The following is a 23,690-nucleotide window of genomic DNA, read 5'->3' on the forward strand; positions in this document are numbered from 1 at the left end:
CTTAGACGTCCCACACGAGCGTCCCGTCTCCTAGTAACCAGCCGCTGCCCCCTTCTTCACCACTTAATTCTTACTCCCTGCCTGCTGCCGCCGCACCCACATAGAACACGCATGCGCAGGGCTGTATCTCCTCCGGCCTCCTTCCTTCGGCTTTAGAACACCTGCTGCTTCACTATTGCAGCTTTGTGGCATTTTTTTTCCCGAGGGATACGGTACCGTTTTGGACCCAAGTTCAGTGAACTCGTTACTCCCTAGAGCTGCTTTTGGGCCCTGGGAGGTTGTTGAGCTCTCCTCCTGCCGTAGCCAGAAGCCGGTTTTCGGGGAGTCTCCTAGGTCGGGTTCTGCTGCTGCATCCTCTCGGAAGAGAGCAGTTCTGTTCGGGTAAGCGCCTGCAGCCTGCGGAGCCAGCGAACCCACGACCGCCCTGCATGAATCTATCATGGTTGAATCGGGAAGTGGCAGAACTAGCAATGAAAAGGCGCAAATTCCTGACTGGTATTCCTTCTCCACATGCCAGTTCTTCTCCGAAACCCCTTTCCAGAAAAACTGGTGATGGTTAACAAAAGAGGAAAGGGTATACTATCTCACTTGATATTTAATATTGTATCGATTGTTTGCCTGTTTAATACCATTTACATTTGTCTTCTCCCGAGTAGGAGCCTTCAGTCTTGGAACACTAATTTAACCAGGTGTAATATTTTTGGCCCTCCAACTATGTTAAAATTAACCACATTACCTAAAAGTGGAGAAACGAGCTTTTTAGTGAAAAAGAATGAGGACTGCATTACTCTGCCAAATTTGGAGAGCCCGGCTTGAAAAGAAATACTGTTTTTTAAACATTTCTTAATATTAAACTGTCTTAACCCAAGGGCTTCTGAATTCTAATGGCTTTATCTGCTTGTCTTTTCCTACAGGTGAAATAGGTAACTAGATTTTTATAGCTGTTCTCTGATGATCTTGATTAAGTTTGCACCTCTGTATTTCAAAAGTAATTTCACAAGTAATTTCACATTTGAAGAGACTAACAATTCCTGTTTTTGCCAGGTGAGTACTCCTTTTCCCCCCGTAATATATTATTGGCAGTCATAAACACATGTTAAAACAAATTTCTTCGTAGAAGTACATTTAATTATAAGTGCCATATGTTTTCCCCATCTCTGCTCTGATTTCACCATTATTTGTGCCATTACATCTCCTAGTTTGTAGCTTTTTTTTTCAGCTATCATATACTTTGTGAGTATAGCTAGACACTAAAAAATTAACTTGAGTGACCTTGTTCTTTTAAAGAATTCAGAGGTTTCAAGAGGTACATTTCCTCTGAAATATAATTATGCCTAACTGGTAAAATAAGTTACAAAGATACATGAACTGGAGCCTGCCTGGCTCAGTTGGTAGAGCATGTGACTCTTGCTTTTGAGGTCATGAGTTCAAGCCCCACGTTGGGTGTAGAACTTACTTAAAAAATTTATTTAATTAAAAAAATTTTTTTTAATTTTAAAATTAGGGGCACCTGGGTGGTTCAGTTGGTTAAGTGTCTGCCTTTAGCTCAGGTCATGATCTCAGGGTCCTAGGCCAGTGTCCAGCTCCCTGCTCAGCAGGGAGCCTGCTTCTCCCTCCCCTTCTGACCTTCCCCCTGTTCATCCTCTCTCTCTCACTCTCTCTCAAATAAATAAATGTTTAAAAAAGTGCTTTCCTACCTTCCATATTAGTACTTCCCTTACGGAAAAAGTAAGAAAAGCTTAAGCATTTATGTGCACCAACTAGATGTTACTGAAGATTCTTTGGAAAGACTATAGGGAAAAGGACATTTTAAGGCCAAACCAGGGCATGAAGATTTTCCCTTCTTTTCCTATCAAGGACTGTTGACTTTGTCCCCCAACCCAAGAAAGTGAACATTTTCTTCCCTCTATGGAAATCCAAAGAGTGGTAAGCACTCCATCCTGCCCCAACTAATCCTTTTATAGTACCTGTGCTCTCCTGCTGTTACACTCTTGTGTAATTCTAAGGTCTGGGTTTTCTGTTCCCTTAGTTTCCCCCATCATTTCACAAGCTTCACTATGAAAGTCTCTATTTTGGGATGCCTGGGTAGCTCAGTCGGTTAAGCTTCTGCCTTTGGCTCAGGTCATGATCCCCAAGTTGGGCTCCCTGTGTCAGGCTCCCTGCTCAGCGGAGCCTGCTTCTCCCTGTGTCCCTCACCCAATTTGTGCGATCTCTCTCTCTCAAATAAATAAAATCTTAAAAAAAAAAAAAAAGAAAACCTCTATTTTGTCTTTTTTTCCCTATACCTCCTTGGTTCCCTAAGAAAAAAACTGGGGACGCCAATTGAACATAGGCCTGCAGCAACATAAGTTGCTTGACGTTGTTCCACAGCTAACTGTTGGTGCTCTGTTCATTTTAATACATCTTTTGATATATCTTCAAGTTCGCTCTTCTTTCCTTTGGCAGTGTTAACCCCATCCACAGTATTTTTTATGTCAGAATTGTTTTTTTCATCTCTGGAAGTTTAATTCTTTTTAATATCTTCCATTTCTAACTTCATCATGCTCATGCTTTGCTCTATCTTCTTGAAAATATGGAATATATTTAAAATAGCTGATAAAGTCCTTGCATACTAATTCTATCACCTGTGTCATTTCTGGGTTTGTTTCTATTAACTAATTTTTTTCCTCCTGCTTATGGGTCGTATTTTTCTGCTTGTTTTCATGCCTGGTTAATTTTTTTGGCTGTCAGACATTGCAGATTTTACATTGTTGGGTGCTGGAAGTTTTTGTTTTTGTTTTTCTTTAAATATATTTAGGCTTCGTTCTGAGATGTAGTAATGTTACTTGGAAACAGTTGTATCATTTAGAGCTGCACTGTCCAAAATAGTAACCACTAGCTATATGTGGCATTTTGAATTTATATTAATAAAATTAGATAAAACCTAAATTATTAAATAAGATTATGTATTAAATATTATATTAAATAAAATTAGATAAAACTTAAGATTTCATTTGCACTATGTACATTTCAAATTCCAAAGCCACATGTGGCTAGTAGCTAGTATAGTGGACAATAGATAGAGAATATTTAAATCATTGAGGAAAGTTCTGTTGGACAGCAATGCTTTAGAAGCTTGCTTTTAAACTTTGTTACATCCAAAATACTCTTTAGGGCTAATCTGGCCTCTTTCTGAAGCCAGTACCTTTTTGAGGACTCTGATCAATGCCCCGTGTGTTAGGAGTTCTTTACACTCAGGCTGGTGGGAACTCCATTCCTGACCCTGTGGAAGCTCTGCAGACTATTCAGCCTTCTCCTTTTTGGTGGTTCTTTCTCAGGCCCCAGTAGTTTCCTTGCACATGTTTTTCCTGATTAGTACTCAGCCAAAGAATTGTGGGGAATCCTCTGCCTATCTCTGGAGCTCTCTCTCACTGCCCCTCTCTCCACAAGTTCTAGTGACTGTGGCTTCTACAGGCTCTGAACTCCTGTCTTCTCAACTCATTGAAATAACCAGACACACTACAGGTTCCCCTCCTTGTGCAGAAGCCTGAAATCTCTAGGCAGCGAGCACTCATAGCGCTCACCTCGTTTATTTCCTTTCTCTCAGGGATTACTCTCTTGCACAGCCTTTTGTCCATTATCTAAAAACCATGTGTTTTGTCTGTTTTATAACAGTGGTTTGCAATTTAAAAATTACTTCAGACTGAGGGAACTGTAAGTGCATGAGCCCTAAGCAGAAGAGGGGTTGGCACAGCATGTACTTAGGAATGGCAATGAGGTCATGGGGCAGAATGAGTGAGAGAGATAGGAGTTTGAGAGGACAGAATGTTAGCTGGTGTTATCAGTCTCCTATTGCTGGTGTAATAATATACCACAAACTTGGTGGCTTTAAGCAACACAAATATATTATCTTACAGTTCTGGAGGTTAGGAGTCCAAAATGGATCTCACTAGAGTAAAATCAAGATGTCAGCTGGGCTGTATTCCTTGTGGGGGTTCTCGGGGAGAATCCATTTTCTTTTCTTTCCAGCTTCTGCAGAATGCCTGCTTTGTATGGCTCATGGTGTCCTTTTATCTTCAAAGCCAGCAATGGCCAGTCAGGTCCTTCCCACATTGCATCATTCTAACAGTGACATTCCCACCTCTCTTTCACTTACGCAGACCCTTGTGATTACATTGATAACCAGTGAAGAGAGCAGGATAATCTCCCCACCTCAAGGTCACTTGATTGGCAACCTTAATTCCATCTGCAACCTTAGTTTCCCTTTGCCATGTGACATATTCACAGGTTTTGGGAATTAGGATGTGGACTTCTTTGGGGACCATTATTCTGCCTACCACAGCTGGAGACTCAATATGTAGACAATTTGCCTTTCACTCTGCATGGAAAGTACCTAGAGCAGAGTGGTGAGCAGAGGATTGATGACATCTGGCTTATGTTTTTGTTGGTGTTGTTTTTTTTTAATGATTTTATTTATTCATAAGAGACAGAGAGAGAGAGAGGCAGAGGGAGTAGCAGGCTCCCCGCTGAGCAGGGAGCCCGATGCGGGACTCGATCCTAGGAGTCTGGGATCATGACCTGAGCCGAAGGCAGACGCTTAACCATCTGAGCCACCCAGGCGCCCTGGCTTATGTTTTAAAAGGCTCATTCCAGATACAGTTTGAGGAAAATACAATGGGAAGGGTTGGGCAAGAATAGAAACAGAAACAGGATTCATTGCAGGATTAGATGTGGAATATGAAATAGGAGCTAAAAATTACTCCACCAGTAATGCACAAGATTTCCCATCATCCTGTATTCTCCTTAATTCTCCATGTTATCCACCTTTCTAGTGTGCCGTTCAGATGGTAGTAAACTTGCATTTCTCTGATTCCTAGTAAGTTTGAACATCTCTTTATGTACTCATTATCTATTTGGGATTCTCCAATCTGTGAATTATGTCTTTACATCCTTTGCCCATTTTCCTATTGAATTTCCTTTTTTCTTGTTGATTTGTAGTTATTCTTCTTACATTCTAGCTGTAAATCCCTTGTCTGCTTTATAGAGCACATCTTCCAACCTCTATCATTTTAACTTTGTTTATAGTTTCTTTATTGAATAAAAGTTCTTAATTGTGAGTAATCAGGTCCATCTGTTTTCTTCCTTATTCTTTAAGCCTTTTAGTTTTTATTCAAGAAATCCTTCTCCACCCAAGGTGACAAATATATTGTCCTGCATTTTTAAAATTACATTTATAGTTCTGTGATTCACATCTGGGTCTTTACTGCATTTGGAGTCCACTTTTGTTTGTATATAAAATAGGGATCCTACTTTATTTTCATCCCCATCATGAGCTGGTATTCACAGTACTATCCTACTAAACTTAGTCTGTCCTATCCCCTTTATTGTATGGTGCCACTTTTACCATATGTGAAGTTCTGGCACATGACTAGGTCCAAATTGGAACTCTGCCATGTTCTGTTTGTCCTTTATTTGTTCCTGCACCTGTACTAAACTGTACATTTTTTTTTACTTTCACTTTGTAGCATATCTAATGATAAGGCAAGTCTCCTGTTGTGTATGTCCAAATTTATTTAGTTTCTAATGGAGCTTTATTCTTCCTTATGCATTCAAGATTTCTTCTTGAATGGCACTCTGAATGCCAGGCCAAAGAGGCCCCGAATAGACTTGTTCTCCCTTCATGTCCTCAAGATTCCAGACAAGTTAAGGTGAGACTCAAAGGGCCAAACCTACCCTATTGCATTTGGTTCCTCCTCAATCCCTCTATTAAACTGAAATTTATTGTACTAGTTGAGAATTCTGTATGTTATCATTATTTTACCATTGTTGATTTCAAATGCAATATGTTGTTTTACAGAGTTTTGTGACTATGGTTGACCCTTCAACAGTGCAGGGGTTGGGGGCACCAACCCCCTGCCCATGCAGTCAAAAATCTGCATACATCTGTCAACTCCCCCAAAACCAAACTATTAATAGCCTACTGCTGACTGGAAGCCTTACCAATAATATTAAAAATTAACACATATTTTGTATGTCATATGTTTATACTATATTCTTATGATAAACTAGAGAGAAGAAAAGGTTTTAAGAAAATCATAAGAGGAAAATACATTTACATTACTATGCCATATTTACTGAAAAAAAATTTGCATGTAATTGGATGCATGTGGTTCAATCCTGTGTTGTTCAAGGGTCAATTGTATATTATTTTTAGCTTTTTTCAACTTTGTATTCTGAAAAAATTTTAAACATACAGAAACTTAACAAGAATAATCCACTGAACAATTTTTTATCCTTTCCTACCTAGATTAACAATTGTTAACATTTTAAACATTTTATTTTCTCTTTATCTATTGCTAGGTAATTTGAAAGCAAGTTGTAGATATGATCCTTTACCCCTATTTCAGCATGTCTCTCCTAAGAACAAGGACATTCAGTAATATAACCACAGTACAGTTACCACATTCAGGGCATTTCACATTAATGCAATATTATTATCTAATAAACCATCCATATTCAAATTTTCCAATTGTCCAAGAAATGGCCCTTATAATACATTTCTCCTCCACGTCCCCAAATAAGAATCATTCATTGCATTTGGATATCATGTCTCTTTAGTCTTCCTTAATCTGGAACAATTCTTCAGTTTCTCTTTGTCTTTCATACATTGACATTTTTGAGTAGAGGCTAATTTGTTTTATATAATATCTCTCAATTTGGGTTTATCTGATTGTTTCCTCATGATTAGATTCAAGTTATACATTTTTAACAGGACTTCCTTTTTAAGTAATCAAAGAGGACAGACCAAAGAATAGAATAAATTCAATTTTATTAATTTGAAGATAGTATTAGATATATATTTGATGAGAAAAAAATTCACCTTCAGTTTCCAAATCTAAGAAATAGGTATACCTGCATTTTAGAATATCATCACAGAGAGCTTTTAAAAATTTAGCTAAATTGTATTTGATTCCTAAAAAGCCATTTCCTAATTGTTACATTAACAACTTCTGAGTAACTAGTATGTTTAGGATACTGCAACAGGCCCAGGACTCTGTTCTGTTATAAACACTAACCACACTGGATAACAAAGTTTCAAGATGATATCTTTAGAGATCTTCTGTCAATAAATGATTAGAGCTTGATGGGAATGAAATTCTAAATTTATAAAAGATACCACAGTACCTAAATATTAAAGAAATAATAATTTCCAAAAAAGTGAGTAAGTGCTCTCATTCACAAGTCTGTTCCAGATCTCACATTACTGCTGAAGTATCTTCAGTACATCACTGTTGTCTAACAAGCACTGGGCTTTCAGAAGTCCTCACTGTCTTCCTTGGGCCAGGAAGCTGGTCCCTTCTGCCATCCTGGTCATTTCTGCTTATCAAGTTCTTACCCATCTTTCAAAGCCCAACCCTGACCTATGCTCCCCTCCTTTCAGAACCTTTCCAAGCCCTCCCTCCATGTTGCACACTCATATCTCCTGACAGATTGGGTATCTGTACTAAGAGGTACTGTATCTTTATTGGACTTTTTTTCTTTTTTTTTTTTTTTTTTGTACTGTGGTAAAATACACATACAATTTACCATCTTAACCATTTTTAAGTGTACAGTTCGGTGTATTAAGTACATTCAGTGTGGTGCAAAATCCTTTTAAGGGTGGTTTCCTCTTAGGGTGGGAGAACCCTGCCTGCCTTCCAGCTATCCTTCATCATTCCCCCCCTCTGAAGAGGTAACCCTAAGTGCTATTAGGGAAGAAGGGCAACAACTGATTGTAGCTACTTCCTGCTGGTCAGGGGTGTTGGATGGGGCAGCAGTCAGTGTTCCTCTCATCTCAATCTATCAAGGGGTCCCCTGTAGATGTCTGGTTTGACCTCTATGTGAGGCTTCATTTGAACCACAATTTGGAGTTTGATGACCTTTATTCTGGAAGATATAAAGCAGGTTAGGGCATTTAGGAGGCAAGGCCCAAAGCACAATGCAAGACCAAGTACAGCCAGGGGTCCAGTGAGAGATACAGGATGTTTTAGTGAACTCCCCACATACTCTGAGAAGGCGGGTGAAAGAAATGCAATAAGAATTACGATTTTGATGGCATATAGGGAAAGTAACTTTTTTTTTTTTAAAGATTTTATTTATTTATTTGAGACAGAATGAGAGAGACAGAGAGCACATGAGAGGGGGGAGGGTCAGAGGAAGGAGCAGACTCCCTGCAGAGCAGGGAGCCCGTTGCGGGACTCGATCCCGGGACTCCAGGATCATGACCTGAGCCGAAGGCAGTTGCTTAACCAACTGAGCCACCCAGGCGCCCCGGGAAAGTAACATTTAAGAAGACTTTTCTGTGTGTTGTCGCTTCAAGACGAGTTTGAGGTCCTCTCTGGGTTCACAGAGGGATTTCAGTTCCTTGTTGTTAGGCCCCATTGGGGACCAGGGTTTGACTCCAAAATGGTGGATCCAGGCTTCAAATTTAGGCACTTTGACTGCTATTGGAGTGGCTAAAATCACTGTATGCGGGTCTTCCCAGATAGGCTCTAACAAGCACTTGGTAAATATCCCACTTGCTGTTGAGCTGGTCTCTGGGCCTGGGTTAGATCACCCAAGGTCATTCCCTTTAAAGCTGGGGCACTGAGCAAGGTCTTCTTGAGATTTTTTAAAAGGTTTTCCTGACTCTGGATCCCACATTAATAGATGGGTACTGGCTGTCTGGGTGTTCGGTTTTATAGTTTTAGATCTTACATTTAGGTCTTTGATAGATTTTGAGTTAATTTTTGCATATGGTATTGGGTAAAGGTCAATTTCATTCTTTTGCAGGTGGGTATCCAGTTTCCCCAGCACCTTTTGTTGAAAAAAACTGTCCTTTTCTCCATCAAATGATCTAAGCACCTTTGTCAACAATCATTTGACCATATATCTGAGAGTTTATTTCTGGGCTCTCTATTCTGTTACATTGGTCTGCTTTTAGGCCAGTACCACACTATTTTGATTACTGTTGCCTTCTATTAAGTTTTAAAATCAGGAAGTGTGGGTCCTCCAGCTTTGTTCATCTTTTTCAAGATTATTTTGATTATTCGCGATTCCATATGAATTTTCGGATGAATTTTTCTATTTCTGCAAAAAGCGTCACTGGGATGTTGATAGGGATTGCCCTGAATGTATGGACATTTTACAATATTAGGTCTTCTAATCCATGAACATGGGATATGTTTTATTTATGTCTTCTTTAATTTCTTTCAGCAGTGTTTTGTAGTTTTCATCATACAAGTATTTTACCTTGGTTAATTCCTAAGTATTTTATTGTTCTATTTATGCTATTGTAGATGGATTTGTTTTCTTAATTTCCTTTGCAGATTATGCATTGTTAGTGCATAGAAATGCAACTTAAAATTTTTTTTATTTAAATTCAATTTAGTTAAAATGGTAACTTATTAATTTCAGTGGTAGAATTTAGTGATTCACCAGTTGCATATAACACCAAGTGCTTATTATATTAAGTGCCCTCCTTAATGCCCATTACCTAATTACCCCATCCCCCCCCCACCTCCTCTCCAGCAAAATCTTTTAAATCTTTTTAAAGATTTTTATTTATTTGTCAGAGAGAGAGAGAGCACAAGCAGGGGGAGCAGCAGAGGGAGAGGGAGAAGCAGGCTCCCCACCGAGCAGGGAGCCTGATGTGGGATTCGATCCCAGGACCCTGGGATCATGACCTGAGCCAAAGGCAGACGCTTAACGACTGAGCCACCCAGGCGTCCCCTCAGTTTCTTTCCTATAGTTAAGAGTCTCTTATGGTTTGCCTCCCTGTTTTTATATCATTTTATTTTTCCTTCCCTTCCCCTGTGTTCATGTTTTGTTTCTTAAATTCCACAGATGAGTGAAATCATGAGATATTTGTCTTTCTCTGATTGGCTTATTTCACTTAGCATAATACCCTCTAGTTCCATGTTGTTGCAATTGGAAAGATTTCATTTTTTGATGGCTGAGTAATATTCCATTGCACATACACACACACACACACACACATGCACGCACACCACATTTTCTTTATCCATTCATATGTTGACGGACATCTGGGATTTTTCCATATTTTGGCTATTGTGGACATTGCTGCTACAAACATTGGGGTGCAGGTGCCCTTTCAAATCACTATGTTTGTATCCTTCAGATAAATACCTAGTAGTGCAGTTGCTGGGTCATAGGGTAGCTCTATTTTTAACTTTCTGAGAACCTCCATACTGTTTCTAGAATGGCAGCACCAGTTTGCATTCCAACCAACAGTGTAAGAGGGTTCCCCTTTCTTCACATCTTTCCCAACATCTGTTGTTTCCTGAGTTGTTCATTTTTTTAGCCATTCTGACAGGTGTGAGGTGGTATCTCATTGTGGTTTTGATTTGTATTTCCCTGATGCCGAGTGATGTTGAGCATTTTTTCATGTCCATTAGCCATTTGTAGGTCTTCTTTGGAGAAATATCTGTTCATGTCTTCTGCCCATTTCTTGACAGGATTTTTTTGGTTTTTGTGTGTTGAGTTGTTAAGTTTTAGATACTAGCCCTTTATCTGATATGTCATTTGTGAATATCTTCTCCCATTCTGTAGGTTGCCTTTTAGTTTTGTTGATTGCTTCCTTTGTTGTGCAAAAGCTTTTAATCCTGATGAAGTCCCAGTAGTTCATTTTTGCTTTTGTTTGCTTTGCCTCTGGAGAGGTGTCTAGAAAGAAGTTGCTGTGGCTGAGGTCAAAGAGGTTGCTGCCTGTGTTCTCCTCTAGGATTTTGATGGATCCCTGTCTCACATTTAGGTCTTTCATCCATTTTGAGTCTATTTTTGTGTATGGTGTAAGGAACTGGTCCAATTTCATTCTGCATGTAGCTGTCCAATTATTCCAACACCATTTGTTGAAGAGTCTGACATTTTTCCATTGGATATTCTTTCCTGCTTTGTTGAAAATTACTTGACTGTAGAGCTGAGGGTCCATTTCTGGGTTCTCTATTCTGTTCCATTCATCTATGTGTCTGTTTTTGTGCCAGTATCAACTGTCTTGGTGATTACAGCTTCGTAATAGAGCTTAAAGTCCAAAATTGTGATGCTCCAGCTTTGGGGGTTTTTTTCTTTCTTTCTTTTTTCTTTCTTTCCTTTCTTCCTCCCTTTTCTTTTCTTTCTTTCTCCTTCCCTTTTCTTTTCTTTCTTCTTTCTTTCCTTTTCTTTCTTGTTTCTTTTCCAGAATTGTGATGCCTCCAGCTTTGTTCTTTTCTCTTTTTTTCTCCTTCCTTCCTCCCTTCCTTCCTTCCTTCCTTCCTTTTAAGATTTATTTATTTACTTGAGAGAGAGAGAGAGTGCAGAGGGAAGGGGAGAGAAAGAATCCTCAAATGGACTCCCCACAAGTGTGGAGCCCGACTCAGGGCTTGATTCCAGGACCCTGAGATCATGACTTGAGCCGAAATCAAGAGTCAGATACTTAACTGAGCCACCCAGGCACCGTAGTTTTCTTTTTCAACATTACTTTGTCTATTCGGGGTCTTTTCTGGTTCCATACAAATTTTAGGATTATTTGTTCCATTTCTTTGAAAAAAGTTGATAGTATTTTAATAGGGATTACATTAAATGTGTAGATTACTCTAGGTAGCATAGACATTTTCACAATATTTGTTCTTCCAATCCATGAGCATGGAATGTTTTTCCATTTCTTTGTGTCTTCCTCAATATCTTTCATGAGTATTCTATAGTTTTCAGAGTATAGATCTCTTAACACTTTGGTTAGGTTTATTCCGAGATATCTTACGATTTTTGGTGCAATTGTGAGCAGGATCAATTCCTTGATTTCGCTTTCTGCTACTTTATTGTTAGTGTATAGAAATGCAACAGATTTCTGTGCATTGATTTTATATACTACGACTTTGTTGAATTCCTGTATTAGTTCTAGCAATTTTTTGGTGGAGTCTTTTGGGTTTTCCACATAGAGTATCATGTCATATGCTAAGAGTGAAAGTTTGACTTCTTCTTTGCCAATTTGGATGCCTTTTATTTCTTCTTCTTGTCTGATTGCTGAGGCTAGCACTTCCAGTATTATGTTGAACAACAATGGTGAGAGTGGATATCCCTGTCGTGTTCCTGACCTTAGGGGAAAAGCTCTCAGTATTTCCCCATTGAGAATGATATTTGCTGTGGGTTTTTCATGTATGCCTTTTATGATGTTGAGGTATGTTCCCTCTACCCCTACACAGTGAGTTAAAGAAAGATGTTAAAGAAAGTTAAAGAAAGGATGCTGTATTTTGTCAAATGCTTTTTCTGCATCTATTGAGAGGACCATACAGTTCTTATCCATTCTTTTATTAATGAGAATCACATTGATTGATTTGCAGATGTTGAACCACCCCTGTAGCCCAGGAATAAATCCCACTTGATCATGGTGAATAATCCTTTTAATGTAGTGTTGGATCCTGTTAGCTAGTATCTTGGTAAGAATTTTTGCATCCAGGGCGCCTGGGTGGCTCAGTTGATTAAGCGACTGCCTTCGGCTCAGGTCATGATCCTGGAGTCCCAGGATCGAGTCCCGCATCGGGCTCCCTGCTCAGCAGGGAGTCTGCTTCTCCCTCTGACCCTCCCCCCTCTCATGTGCTCTCTCTCTCTCATTCTCTCTCTCAAATAAATAAAAATCTTTGAAAAAAAAAAAAAGAATTTTTGCATCCATGTTCATCAGGCATATTTGTCTGTAATTCTCCTTTTTGATGGGGTCTTTGCCTGGTTTTGGGATCAAGGTAATGCTGGCCTCATAGAGTTTGGAAGTTTTCCTTCCATTTCTATGTTTTGCAACAGCTTCAGAAGAGTAGGTATTAATTCTTCTTTAAATGTTTGGTAGAATTCCCATGGGAAGTCATCCAGCCCAGGACTCTAGTTTGTTGGGAGATTTTTGATTACTGATTCAACTTCTTTGTTGATTATGGATCTGTTCAGGTTTTCTATTTCTTCCTGTTTTAGGTTTGGTAGTTTATATGTTTCTAGGAATTTATCCATTTCTTCCAGATTGCTTAATTTATTGGTATATAATTGCTCATACTGTTCTCTTATAATTGTATTTCTTTGGTGTTGGTTGTGATCTCTCCTCGTTCATTCATGATTTTATTTATTTGGGTCCTTTCTCTTTTCTTTTTGGTAAGTCTGTCCAGGGATTTATCAATCTTGTTAATTCTTTCAAAGAACCAGCTCCTTGTTTTGTTGATCTGTTTTACTCTTTCTTTGATTTCTATTATCATTGATTTCTGCTCTAATCTTTATTATTTCCCTTTTCCTGCTGGATTTAGGCTTTATTTGCTGTTTTTTTCTAGCTTCTTTAGGTGTAAGTTTAGTTTGTGTATTTGAGTCCTTTTTGCTTCTTGAGGAAGGCATGTATTGTTATATAGTTCCCTCCTAGGACCACCTTTGCTGCCTCCCAAAGGTTTTGAATGTCATGTCTTCATTTTCATTTGCTTCTATGTATTTTTTTTTTAATTCTTCTTTAATTTCCTGGTTGACCCATTCACGCTTTAGCAGGATGTTCTTTAACCTTCATGGATTTGTGGTCCTTCCAAATTTCTTCTTGTGGGTGACTCCAAGTTTCATAGCTTTGTGGTCTGAAAATATGCATGGTATGATCTCAATCTTTTTGTATTGGTTGAATCCTGATTTTTTTATCTGTCCTGGAGAATGTTCCATGTGCACTCGAGAAGACTGTGTATTCTGCTGCTTTAGGATGAAGTGCTCTGGATATATCTGTGAAGTCCATCTGGTCCAATGTATCATTCAAAGCCCTTGTTTCCTTGTTGATTTCCTGCTTAGATGATCTGTCCATTGTATTGAGTGGAGTGTTAAAGTCCCCTACTATTACTGTATTATAAATGAGTTTCTTTAATTTTGTCATTAATTGATTTATACATTTGGCTGCTCCCTACTTAGGGGCCTAAATATTTACAACTGTTACATCTTCTTGTTGGATGGACCCTTTTGTTATGATATAATGTTATAATCTTCATCTCTTATTATAGTCTTTGGTTTAAAATCTAGTTGTCTGAAATAAGGATGGCTATTCAAGCTTTCTTTTGATGTTCATTAACAAGATGAATGGTTCTCCACCCCCTCACTTTCCATCTGGAGGTGTCTTTGGGTCTAAAATGAGTCACCTGTAAGCAGCATATCAATGGGTCTTGTTTTTTTACCCATTCTGAGACCTATGTCTTTTGATAGGAGCATTTAGCCCATTTATATTCAGAGTAATTATTGAAAGATGTGAATTTAGTGCCATTGTATTACCTGTAAAGTCTCTGTTCCTGCAGATTGTCTCTTTTCCTTGTTTGTCTTTGTTACTTTTGGGCTCTCTCTCTGTTCAAAGGGTCCTCTTTAATATTTCTTGCAGAGCTGGTTTACTGTTCACAAATTCCTTTAGTTTTTTGTTTGGTTTTGGTTTTGGTTTTTGGTTTTTGCTTGTTTGTTGTTGGTTTTTTGTTGGGTTTTTTTTTTTTTTTTTTTTTTTTTGGTCTTGGTAACTCTTTATCTTCTATTCTGAATGACAGCCTTGCTGGATAAAGTTCTTTGTTGGAAATGCAACTGACTTTTGTGTGCTGACTGCATCCTGCAATTCTGCCAAATTCATTTATTAGTTCCAATAGCTTTTTTTGTGGAATCTTTAGAGTTTCCTACATATGAGATCATATAATCTGTGAATAGAGGTAATTTCACTTCTTCCTTTTCAATTTGTTTCTTTTTGCTCTGGCTAGAACTTCCAGTACTATGTTCAATAGAAGTGGTGAAAATGGGCATTCTTGCCTTATTCCTGATCTTAAAGGAAAAGCTTTCTCCATTGAGTATGATACTTGCTTTGGGTTTCTCATATATGGCATTTATTATGTTGAGGTATTTTCCTTCTTTTCCTGGCTTGTTGGTTTTATCATGAAAGTTTGTTGAAATCAGATGTTTTTCTGCCTCAATTGAAATGATTGTGTGATTCTTTTTTTTTTATTATAATATAATATTTGTTTCAGGGGTACAGGTCTGTGATTCATCAGTCTTACACAATTCACAGCGCTCACCATAGCACATACCCTCCCCAATGTCCATCACCCAGCCACCCCGTCCCAACCACCCTCCTCCACTCCAGCAACCCTCAATTTGTTTCCTGAGATTAAGAGTCTCTTATGCTTTGTCTCCCTCTCTGGTTTCATCTTGTTTCATCTTTCCCTCCCTTCCCCTATGATCCTCTGCCTTGTTTCTCAAATTCCACATATCAGTGAGATCATATGATAATTGTCTTTCTCTGATTGACTTATTTTGCTTAGCATAATACCCTCTAGTTCCATCCACATTGTTGCAAATGGCAAGATTTCATTTTTGATGGCTGCATAATATTCCATTGTGTGTGTGTACCACATCTTCTTTATCCATTCATCTGCTGATGGGCATCTAGGCTCTTTCCATAGTTTGGCTATTGTGGACACTGCTGCTATAAACATTGGGGTGCATGTGCCCCTTTGGATCACTATATTTGTATCTTTGGGGTAAATACCCAGTAGTGCAATTGCTGGGTTGTAGGGTAGCTCTATTTTCAACTTCTTGAGGAACCTCCATACTGTTTTCCAGAGTGGCTGCACCAGCTTGCATTCCCACCAACAGTGTAGGAGGATTCCCCTTTCTCTGCATCCTTGCCAACATCTGTCGTTTCCTGACTTGTTAATTTTAGCCATTCTGACTGGTGTTAGGTAGTATCTCATTGAGGTTTTGATTTGTATTTCCCTGATGCCAAGTGATGTTGAGTACTTCTTTTTCATATCTTTGTTGGCCATTTGGATGTCTTCTTTGCAGAAATGTCTGTTCATATCTTCTGCCTATTTATTTATTGGATTATTTGTTCTTTGGGTGTTGCTTGATAAGTTCTTTATAGATCTTGGATACCAGCCCTTTATCTGTAGTGTCATTTGCAGATATCTTCTCCCATTCTGTCAGTTGTCTTTTGGTTTTGTTGACTGTTTCCTTTGCTGTGCAAAAGCTTTTTATCCTGATGAAGTCCCAATAGTTCATTTTGCCCTTGCTTCCCTTGCCTTTGGCGATGTTTCTAGGAAGAAACTGCTGTGGCTGAGGTCGGAGAGGTTGCTGCCTGTGTTCTCCTTTAGGATTTTGATGGACTCCTGTCTCACATTGAGGTCTTTCAACAATTTTGAGTCTGTTTTTGTGTGTGGTGTAAGGAAATGGTCCAGTTTCATTCTTCTGCATGTGGCTGTCCAATTTTCCCAACACTATTTGTTGAAGAGACTCTCTTTTTTCCATTGGACATTCTTAACTGCTTTGTCAAAGATTAGTTGACCATAGAGTTGAGGGTTAATTTCTGGGCTCTCTATTCTGTTCCATTGATCTATGTGTCTGTTTTTGTGCCAGTACCATACTGTCTTGAGGATTAAAGCTTTGTAACAGAGCTTGAAGTCTGGAATTGTGATGCCACCAGCTTTGCTTTTTTTTTCAGCATTCCTCTGGCTATTCAGGGTCTTTTCTGGTTCCATGATCATGGAACGTTTTTCCATTTCTTTGTGTCTTCCTCCATTTCTTTCATGAGTATTTTATAGTTTTCTGAGTACAGATTCTTTGCCTCTTTGGTTAGATTTATTCCTAGGTATCTTATGGTTTTGGGTGCAATTGTAAATGGGATCAACTCCTTAATTTCTCTTTCTTCTGTCTTGTTGTTGGTGTATAGGAATGCCACTGATTTCTGTGCATTGATTTTATATCCTGCCACTTTACTGAATTCCTGTAAGAGTTCTAGCAGTTTTGGGGTGGAGTCTTTTGGGTTGTCCACATAAAGTATCATATCATCTGCAAAGAGTGAGAGTTTGACTTCTTCTTTGCTGATTCGGATGCCTTTTATTTCTTGCTGGAGTTCTGCCATTCTCATTGATCGATAAACTTGGTCTTGATGGCTGTTCTTGCTGATCTTCTGGGGGAGGGGCCTGTTGCAGTGATTCTCAGATGACATTGCCTGAGGCGGAATTGCATCGCCCTTTCCAGGGGCCGGGCTAAATAATCTGCTCGGGTTTGCTCCCGGGATCTTTTGTTCCCTGCAAGCTTTCTGTACAGCTTTGGAGGACGAGTGTGAAATTGGCAGCCTCCCAATCTCTGGCCCCGGAGGAGCCGAGAGCTCGGGGTGCCACTCCTCAGTGAGTCCCCAGAGAAAAGCAGTCACTCACTCCTGTCTCCCCTGTCTCCAGCCGCACTCCATGCTCACCCAGCCTATGACCGCGCGTTTCTGTCTCTGGCACCCGACCCCGTGTGGAGTCTCCAAACCCAGCAGATCCCTGCGGTGCGCTCCCGCGTTGCTTCTCCTGGGGGAGGAAGGGGAGTCTCCCCGGATCTGCCACTTGTTGGGCCCCTGCTGGAGGAGCAGTGGCCCGACTGTGCTGCAGATCACGGTTTATGGCAACCCCGAGCTGAGAGCCCACGCCTCGGCTTTGTCTTTGCAGCCGGCTTCCCCGCTCTGATACCTGGGAGCTCTGCCGCACTCAGGCACCCCCGGTCTTTCTGTGACCCTGACGGTCCTGAGACCACACTGTCCCGCGAGGGTTCCACCGCCCACTTAGCCACTGGAGCGACGTCCTTCAGCGGAGCTGAATTCTGAAAGTTTTGGTTTTGTGCTCCGCGGCTCTATCACTTGCCGGTAGCGGCTGACAGAGGGCCACTCCCCCACCGTCTATCCTCCCGAATATCGCTTCGGATTCACTTTTCTGCATGTCCTACCTTCCAGAAAGTGGTTGCTTTCCTGTTCAGAGAGTTGCTGCTATTCTTTTCTTCTATCTCCTGTTGAGTTTGTTGGTGTTCAGAATGGTTTGATCCCTATCCAGCTGAATTCCTGAGACCAGACGAAATCCAGGTCTCCTACTCCTCCGCCATCTTGCTCCTCCCTCAATTGTGTGATTTTTTTCTTCATTCTTTAATGTGATATATTGATCAATTTTCATATATTGGTCCTTTTTGCATTCTAGGAGTAAACCCACTTGTTCAGGGTGTATAATCCTTTTAATACTTTGCTGAATTCAGTTTGTTAGTATTTTGTTGAGGATTTTTATATTAATGTGCATTAGGAATATTGGTCTACAGGTTTGTTTGTTTAATTTGTTTTTCTTGTAGTGTCTTGGCCTGGCTTTTGTGTCAAGGTAATGGTAGCCTCACAAAATGAGTTAGGAAGTATTCCCTCCTTTTCAATTTTTGGAAAAGTTTGAGAAATACTGATATTAATTTTTAAATGTCTGGTAGAATTCACCTGTGATGCCATCTGGTCCTGGGCTTTTCTTTGTCAAGAGTTTTTTGATTACTGATTCAATCTCCTTACTAGTCATTGGTCTATTCAGATTTTGTTTCTTCATGACAGTCTTGGTAGGTTTTGTGTTTCTGGAATTTGTCCATTTCAGCTAGAATATCCGGTTTGTTGGCATACAACTTTTTAGAGCACTCTCATTTTTTTTTTAAAGATTTTATTTATTTATTTATTTATTTATTTATTTATTTATTTGAGAGAGAGAGAGAGAGTGAGGAGAAACAGCATGAAAGGGGAGAGGGTCAGATGGAGAAGCAGGCTCCCTGCTGAGCCAGGAGCCCGATGTGGGACTTGATCCCAGGACTCTGGGATCATGACCTGAGCCGAAGGCAGTCACTTAACCAACTGAGCCACCCAGGCGCCCTAGAGCACTCTCTTATAAATCCTTTTTTATTTCTGTAGAATCAGTAGTAATGCTCCACTTTCATTTCTGATTTTAATAATTTGAGTCTCCTCTCTTTTTTTCTTAGTCCATCTAGCTAAAGTTTGGTCAATCTTTGTTGATCTTTTGAAAGAATCACTTTTGGTTTCATTGTTTTTTCTGTTGTTTTTCTATTTTCAATTTTATTCATCTCTGCTCTAATCTTTATTTCCTTCCTTCTGCTAATTATGAGTATAGTTTGTTCTTCTTTTTCTAGTTCCTTAAGTTACAAAGTTAGGTTGATGATTTGAGATCTGTCTTGTTTTGTTGATGTGTTTATAATTATAAATTTCCCCCTTAGCACTGATTTAGCTGTATCCCATAGGTTTTGATATGCTATAATTTTGTTGAAATTCATCTCTAAATATTTTCTAATTTCCCTTCTGATTTCTTTGGTCCGTTGGTTATTAAAGAGTGTGTTAATTCACATAGATTTGTGAATTTTCCTGTTTTACCTCTGTTATTGATTTCTACCTTCATTCTGTTGTGGTCAGATAAGGTACCTTGTATGATATCCGTCTTTTAAAATCAGCTGAGACTTGGGCTGCCTGGGTGGCTCAGTTGGTTAAGCAGCCAGCTCTTGATTTCAGCTCAGGTCATGATCTTAGGGTCCTGGGATCAAGCCCGGCATCAGGCTCCATGCTCAGTGGGGAGTTTGCTTGAGGATTCTCTCACTTCCTCTCCCCCAGCACACTTGCCAATCTCTGTCCCTCTCTCAAAATATAAACTTTTTAGATAAAAAAATAAAATAAAGACTTAATCTGTGGCCTAACATATAGTCTATCCTGGAAAATGTCCCATGTGCACTGGAGAATGTGTATGCTGTTGTTGGGTAGAGTGTTCTGTAAATGTTAAATCTAGTTTATTTAATTTATTAAGTTTTCTATTTCCTTAGTTATCTTCTATCTAGTTGTTCTATCCATTATTGAGAGTGGAATATTGAAGTCTCCAACTATTATTATAGAACTGTGTGTTTCTCCCTTCAATTCTCTATTTGCTTTGTATATTTTGATGGTGTGTTAGTAGGTGGATAAATGTTTATAGTTGTTTGGGCATCTTTATTTTTGGCAGAACATCTAGCAGAATGTTTGGCCTTCAGTAATTATTTATTTAATCCACTAATAATTTATTAAAAGTTTTTGATAGCAAAAATGCTAAAGGCCTAAGTAGAGAAGTTCTATTATTTTCTGAAAGGTGATAAAGCATAAAATCTGGTAAATTCCTTTTTTAAAAGACTTTCAGAGAATCTGTAGAACCTGCAAACCCTCCCACAAAGAAAATGTGAACACAGAGATGGAAGGCAATTTTACTTTATATTTGTGGCATCACCACCATGATGTTTCATGAAAACAAGCGTTGCCATGGGGTTAGTTGAAATTCTCACTGTATTCACTTGTTACTATTTCTTTTCCAAGCAATCAAGTTGAAGAAACGTTCCCACTACTTAAAGAGGTACCTGCAAACTATATTAATTCAACCATCCCAATGGGATTTTCCCTTAGTAAATCTGCTACTCAGGTATCTGCTATGCATATGGATTCAAAAGTGGATGATCATTTGATGCAAGGGACTGAGAAAAGCAAGTTGGAACCAGTGACTCAATTATTTCAAAACACCAAGAAAATAAGATTAGAAGACACAAACCAAGAACACTTTACAAGAAGTAAAGAGATTGGCTCAGGATCTTTTTCAGAGAAAACCTTGGGTTCTGTGGTATATGTTAAAGAAAATGATGGAATAGAAATGACAGATGTGGAATGAAGTTATTTGTACATACTGCCAAAGAAACCAGAATTTGCTTTTGACTAAGAGAGCATGTTGAATGAGAACTTAACTTTATCAGAAAAACCTAACAAAATGAAGACAATTGCTTATTTTTCACTATTTATGAATCATATTAGACTTCACTTTTTTGATACATATTCAAAAAAGTTAATGTTTTAGGGGAAAAAAACTTTCCAAAATTCAAAGCAAAATTTTCTGGTATTACATTCCATCCTTGTCAAAAATCAGAATTTTTGAATAACAGTATTTAAATGGTACCAAAATATTTTAATTGTAATATATTTCTTTAACAAGTGATAAAAAACAGTGCCCAAACAATCTGACATCTGTATTTCACACTATGTGTGGTATACCAATTTTGTAAGATTTATAGTTTGGGATTTTGCTTTAGGGTATTTTATCTTTCTGCATTTTTGCATTTCTGTTCTGTAAAAGATCACTTCAGGTAAACTCTACAAAAGACCAGTAAATTACGTACCTTGAGAAGCATTTCACATTTTAAATCATCCTTTTAAAACTGTTTTCCCCCACATTGAATTCATTTCAAAATTACAAAATAGTTATTTCCAAGTGTAATAGTTTACCTTATAGATACTGCCATTTTATACTACTAATATTTAATATAAGAAAGCAGCCTATTGTTAAAAAAAAATCTTGTTTTATATGTATCAGTTTGCCGTTCTTACTGAAATGTCTAGTAGTTTGAGATAGCAGTATTGTCCCAGGTATTGTGAGATGAAGTTGAAACCATTTTGTGTCTGGACATATAGTGACCTGTAACTATATTATGTATGTTTTGAACATTTTCCTCTACTTTAATATTTATTGGCTATTTCTAATGCCCAGTTGTGAGTAATCTCCATAATATTCATAAAAACAAAGATGAAAAGGGGGAAGCAATATTTTATAAATCAGAAAAATACAAATGTGATATATTTGTAGGGAATATTGAGCTTAGAGCTAAATAAAATTGTTGAATGGGACATAAGCCAATAGGATGATGCTTTTTATCATTTACAGAACATAATTCTTTGGGAGAGAAAAAAACTCAAGTCTTTTATTTGTTCACCTAACCTGGCACTGTGCTTGTTGCTGGGGATATAGTGGTGAATAAAATAGCCACTGCCATCATAGTGTTTACTGTCTGTCTGCCAGGAAAGATAGAACATCAGACAGTAATTATGTAAGATACAAATTATGATGTGCCATGAAGAAAAAGTAAAATGTCCAGAAGGACAGGACACATAACACATAAACCTGATTTTTAATTGTGGAACTAGGAAGTTTTCCCTAAGGTCATGTCATTTATAGCTTTTGCAGTGATATAGTTGTCCAAGTAAGATGATGGTAATGGTCAAGGTCTTGAGAAGGGGAAGGGTCCTGGTGAAGGTTAGCGGGACAGAATGATGGTTTGAAAGTGAGAAGAAAGGAAAAAGAAAGGAACTCCAGCTAAAAAGGCTATGCACGGAGGTTCTCTGGGGGAAAAGACTGAGCTCAGGAGCATGGTTTGGGGACATAACCCAGTTTCCAAAGCAAGTAGACAGTTATATGTATGGAACTAAAAATAAAAATTTTGAAGTAGTATACAGAAATGGTATTGAAAGCCTTGGGAATGAATGAGATTGCTTAAGGTGAATGTATAGTGTGAGCTAAAGTCTTGAGGAACTCAAACATTTAGGAGCTGGTCAGCATGGGGGAGCTGGTCAGCATGGGGGAGCTAGCAAAGGGAACTGAGGAGTGGGCAGTGAGATGGTAAAAAACTAAGACAAGGTAATGTCAAGACTGCTCACAGTAGTTGTTACGGTGGAGGTAGTCAACTGAAAGGTCAGACAAGGATGGAAAGGTCCATTGGATCTAGCAATATGAAATGTCACAGTAACCTTAGCAAAAACCACTTTCCTTCTTTTTTTTTTTTTTTTTTTAACAGGGGCTTGGCTCAGATATTTATAGCTTTATTTTTCATCTCCCTGAATGTCAAACAGAACATTTGATAGTCATGTTGGATGTTGAATTTGGGATAATCTTTCATTGTGCATGATTCCTCCTGCTTTGCAGGATGTGAAATACAGTAGCACACTCCAGTCACTGAGACTATAAAAAATGCAAACATTAATTACCCTCATTGAGAACCACTGCTGCCAAGACAACAGAAAACTGGAATCCCCAAATCCAATCCAAGCCATAGTTTTAGCAGCCCACTCAAGAAGGGAAATCCAAAAAGACTTCCTGGAAGAAGGTGGAATGGAACAAGCTTAATAAGGACAATAACCTCACTTAGATGTTTTGGGAGAATTCTATAAGTGGTATCTTAAAAGGACTACTTTTCAGAGTTCTGTTGTTTCTAATAAGATAGCAAATTCCCCATATAAAAAAGTGTAGTTCAGCAGAAATAAGGATGTTAGGAGACTTTAAATCCAACATATCCATAAAATAAGGTATCTAAACCTATTATACATGCATTGGTGTTATCATGGATGCTGTAATAAAAGCTTTCATTTATTGAGCTAGTGTGTGACTGTCTTAATTGGGACTCCCTAGAAGCTGCCTGAGACAGGGATTCAAGTGCACATGATTTTTAAGAGTGTACTCTTTAGGAAAAGGCAGTGAAGGAAGCAAGATAGGGAAACAGGAGGAGTCAACTAAGGATGAGAGCTCAGATAAATTCTTGGTCTGATCCACAGGGTGCCCTGGAAAGACCAGATAGCACAGTTGTCCCATTACTCACTTTGAGGCAAAGGGGGGGGATTATTGTACCCCTTACCAGTCTGGCCTTGGTTGCCACCACAAAGCCTAAGAGGGAGGCTGGAGGAGCACGGAGGTAGCATGAATCACTCAGGTGTCTCTGGGCACAACAGCTCCTAGCTCGCAGCAGCTGGAAAATGGATGCATGGACTAAGGGGTAAAGGGAACATGGGTAGGGCACTAACAGTCTTTATTACAGTGTCAGACACCTAACATATATTATTTTCCTTTTATTTTGAAACAAGGTCAAATTTACAGAAAAGTTGCTAGTACAAAGGCCTTTCCCTCTCCCCACAACCATTTGAGAATAAGTAGCTGACCTCATTCTTCATCAGCCCTAAATACTTTAATGATTTAAAGAATTTTATTTATTCTTTATTTCTATTTTTAATGGAAATATAATTGACATAGGACATTGTATTAGTTTTAGGTGTACAATATAATGAT

At 38.7% G+C, this 23,690-nt stretch overlaps 2 protein-coding genes across 3 annotated transcripts in view; one reads left to right on the forward strand and one right to left on the reverse strand.

Moving 5' to 3' along the window:
* The window catches only part of TSGA10 (testis specific 10), a 183,809-nt gene that overhangs the window by 157,978 nt on the left and 2,141 nt on the right, over positions 1 to 23,690 (reverse strand). The gene's annotated exons all lie outside the window — the stretch shown is intronic.
* Positions 39 to 23,193, forward strand: CUNH2orf15 (chromosome unknown C2orf15 homolog). 2 transcript variants are annotated; one of them, XM_064572600.1, is made up of 4 exons: positions 39 to 381; positions 915 to 1,044; positions 5,594 to 5,687; positions 20,132 to 23,193. In XM_064572600.1, the coding sequence occupies exon 4, from the start codon at positions 20,202 to 20,204 to the stop codon at positions 20,475 to 20,477; it is 276 nt and encodes a 91-aa protein (XP_064428670.1). In that variant the 5' UTR covers positions 39 to 381; positions 915 to 1,044; positions 5,594 to 5,687; positions 20,132 to 20,201; the 3' UTR covers positions 20,478 to 23,193. The 2 variants fall into 2 exon arrangements, with proteins under 2 accessions (XP_064428670.1, XP_045741116.1); XM_045885160.3 differs by lacking the exon at positions 5,594 to 5,687.

Source organism: Mirounga angustirostris, unplaced genomic scaffold, assembly GCF_029215605.1.
Source record: "Mirounga angustirostris isolate CCGP_5_RB_7025 unplaced genomic scaffold, mMirAng1.0.hap1 SCAF_10, whole genome shotgun sequence".
Taxonomy (NCBI): Eukaryota; Metazoa; Chordata; class Mammalia; order Carnivora; family Phocidae; genus Mirounga; species Mirounga angustirostris.

Bases quoted from the DNA above. Each gene is read 5' to 3' on its own strand.
- CUNH2orf15 (XM_064572600.1), top strand. From the start codon at position 20,202: ATGGGATTTTCCCTTAGTAAATCTGCTACTCAGGTATCTGCTATGCAT.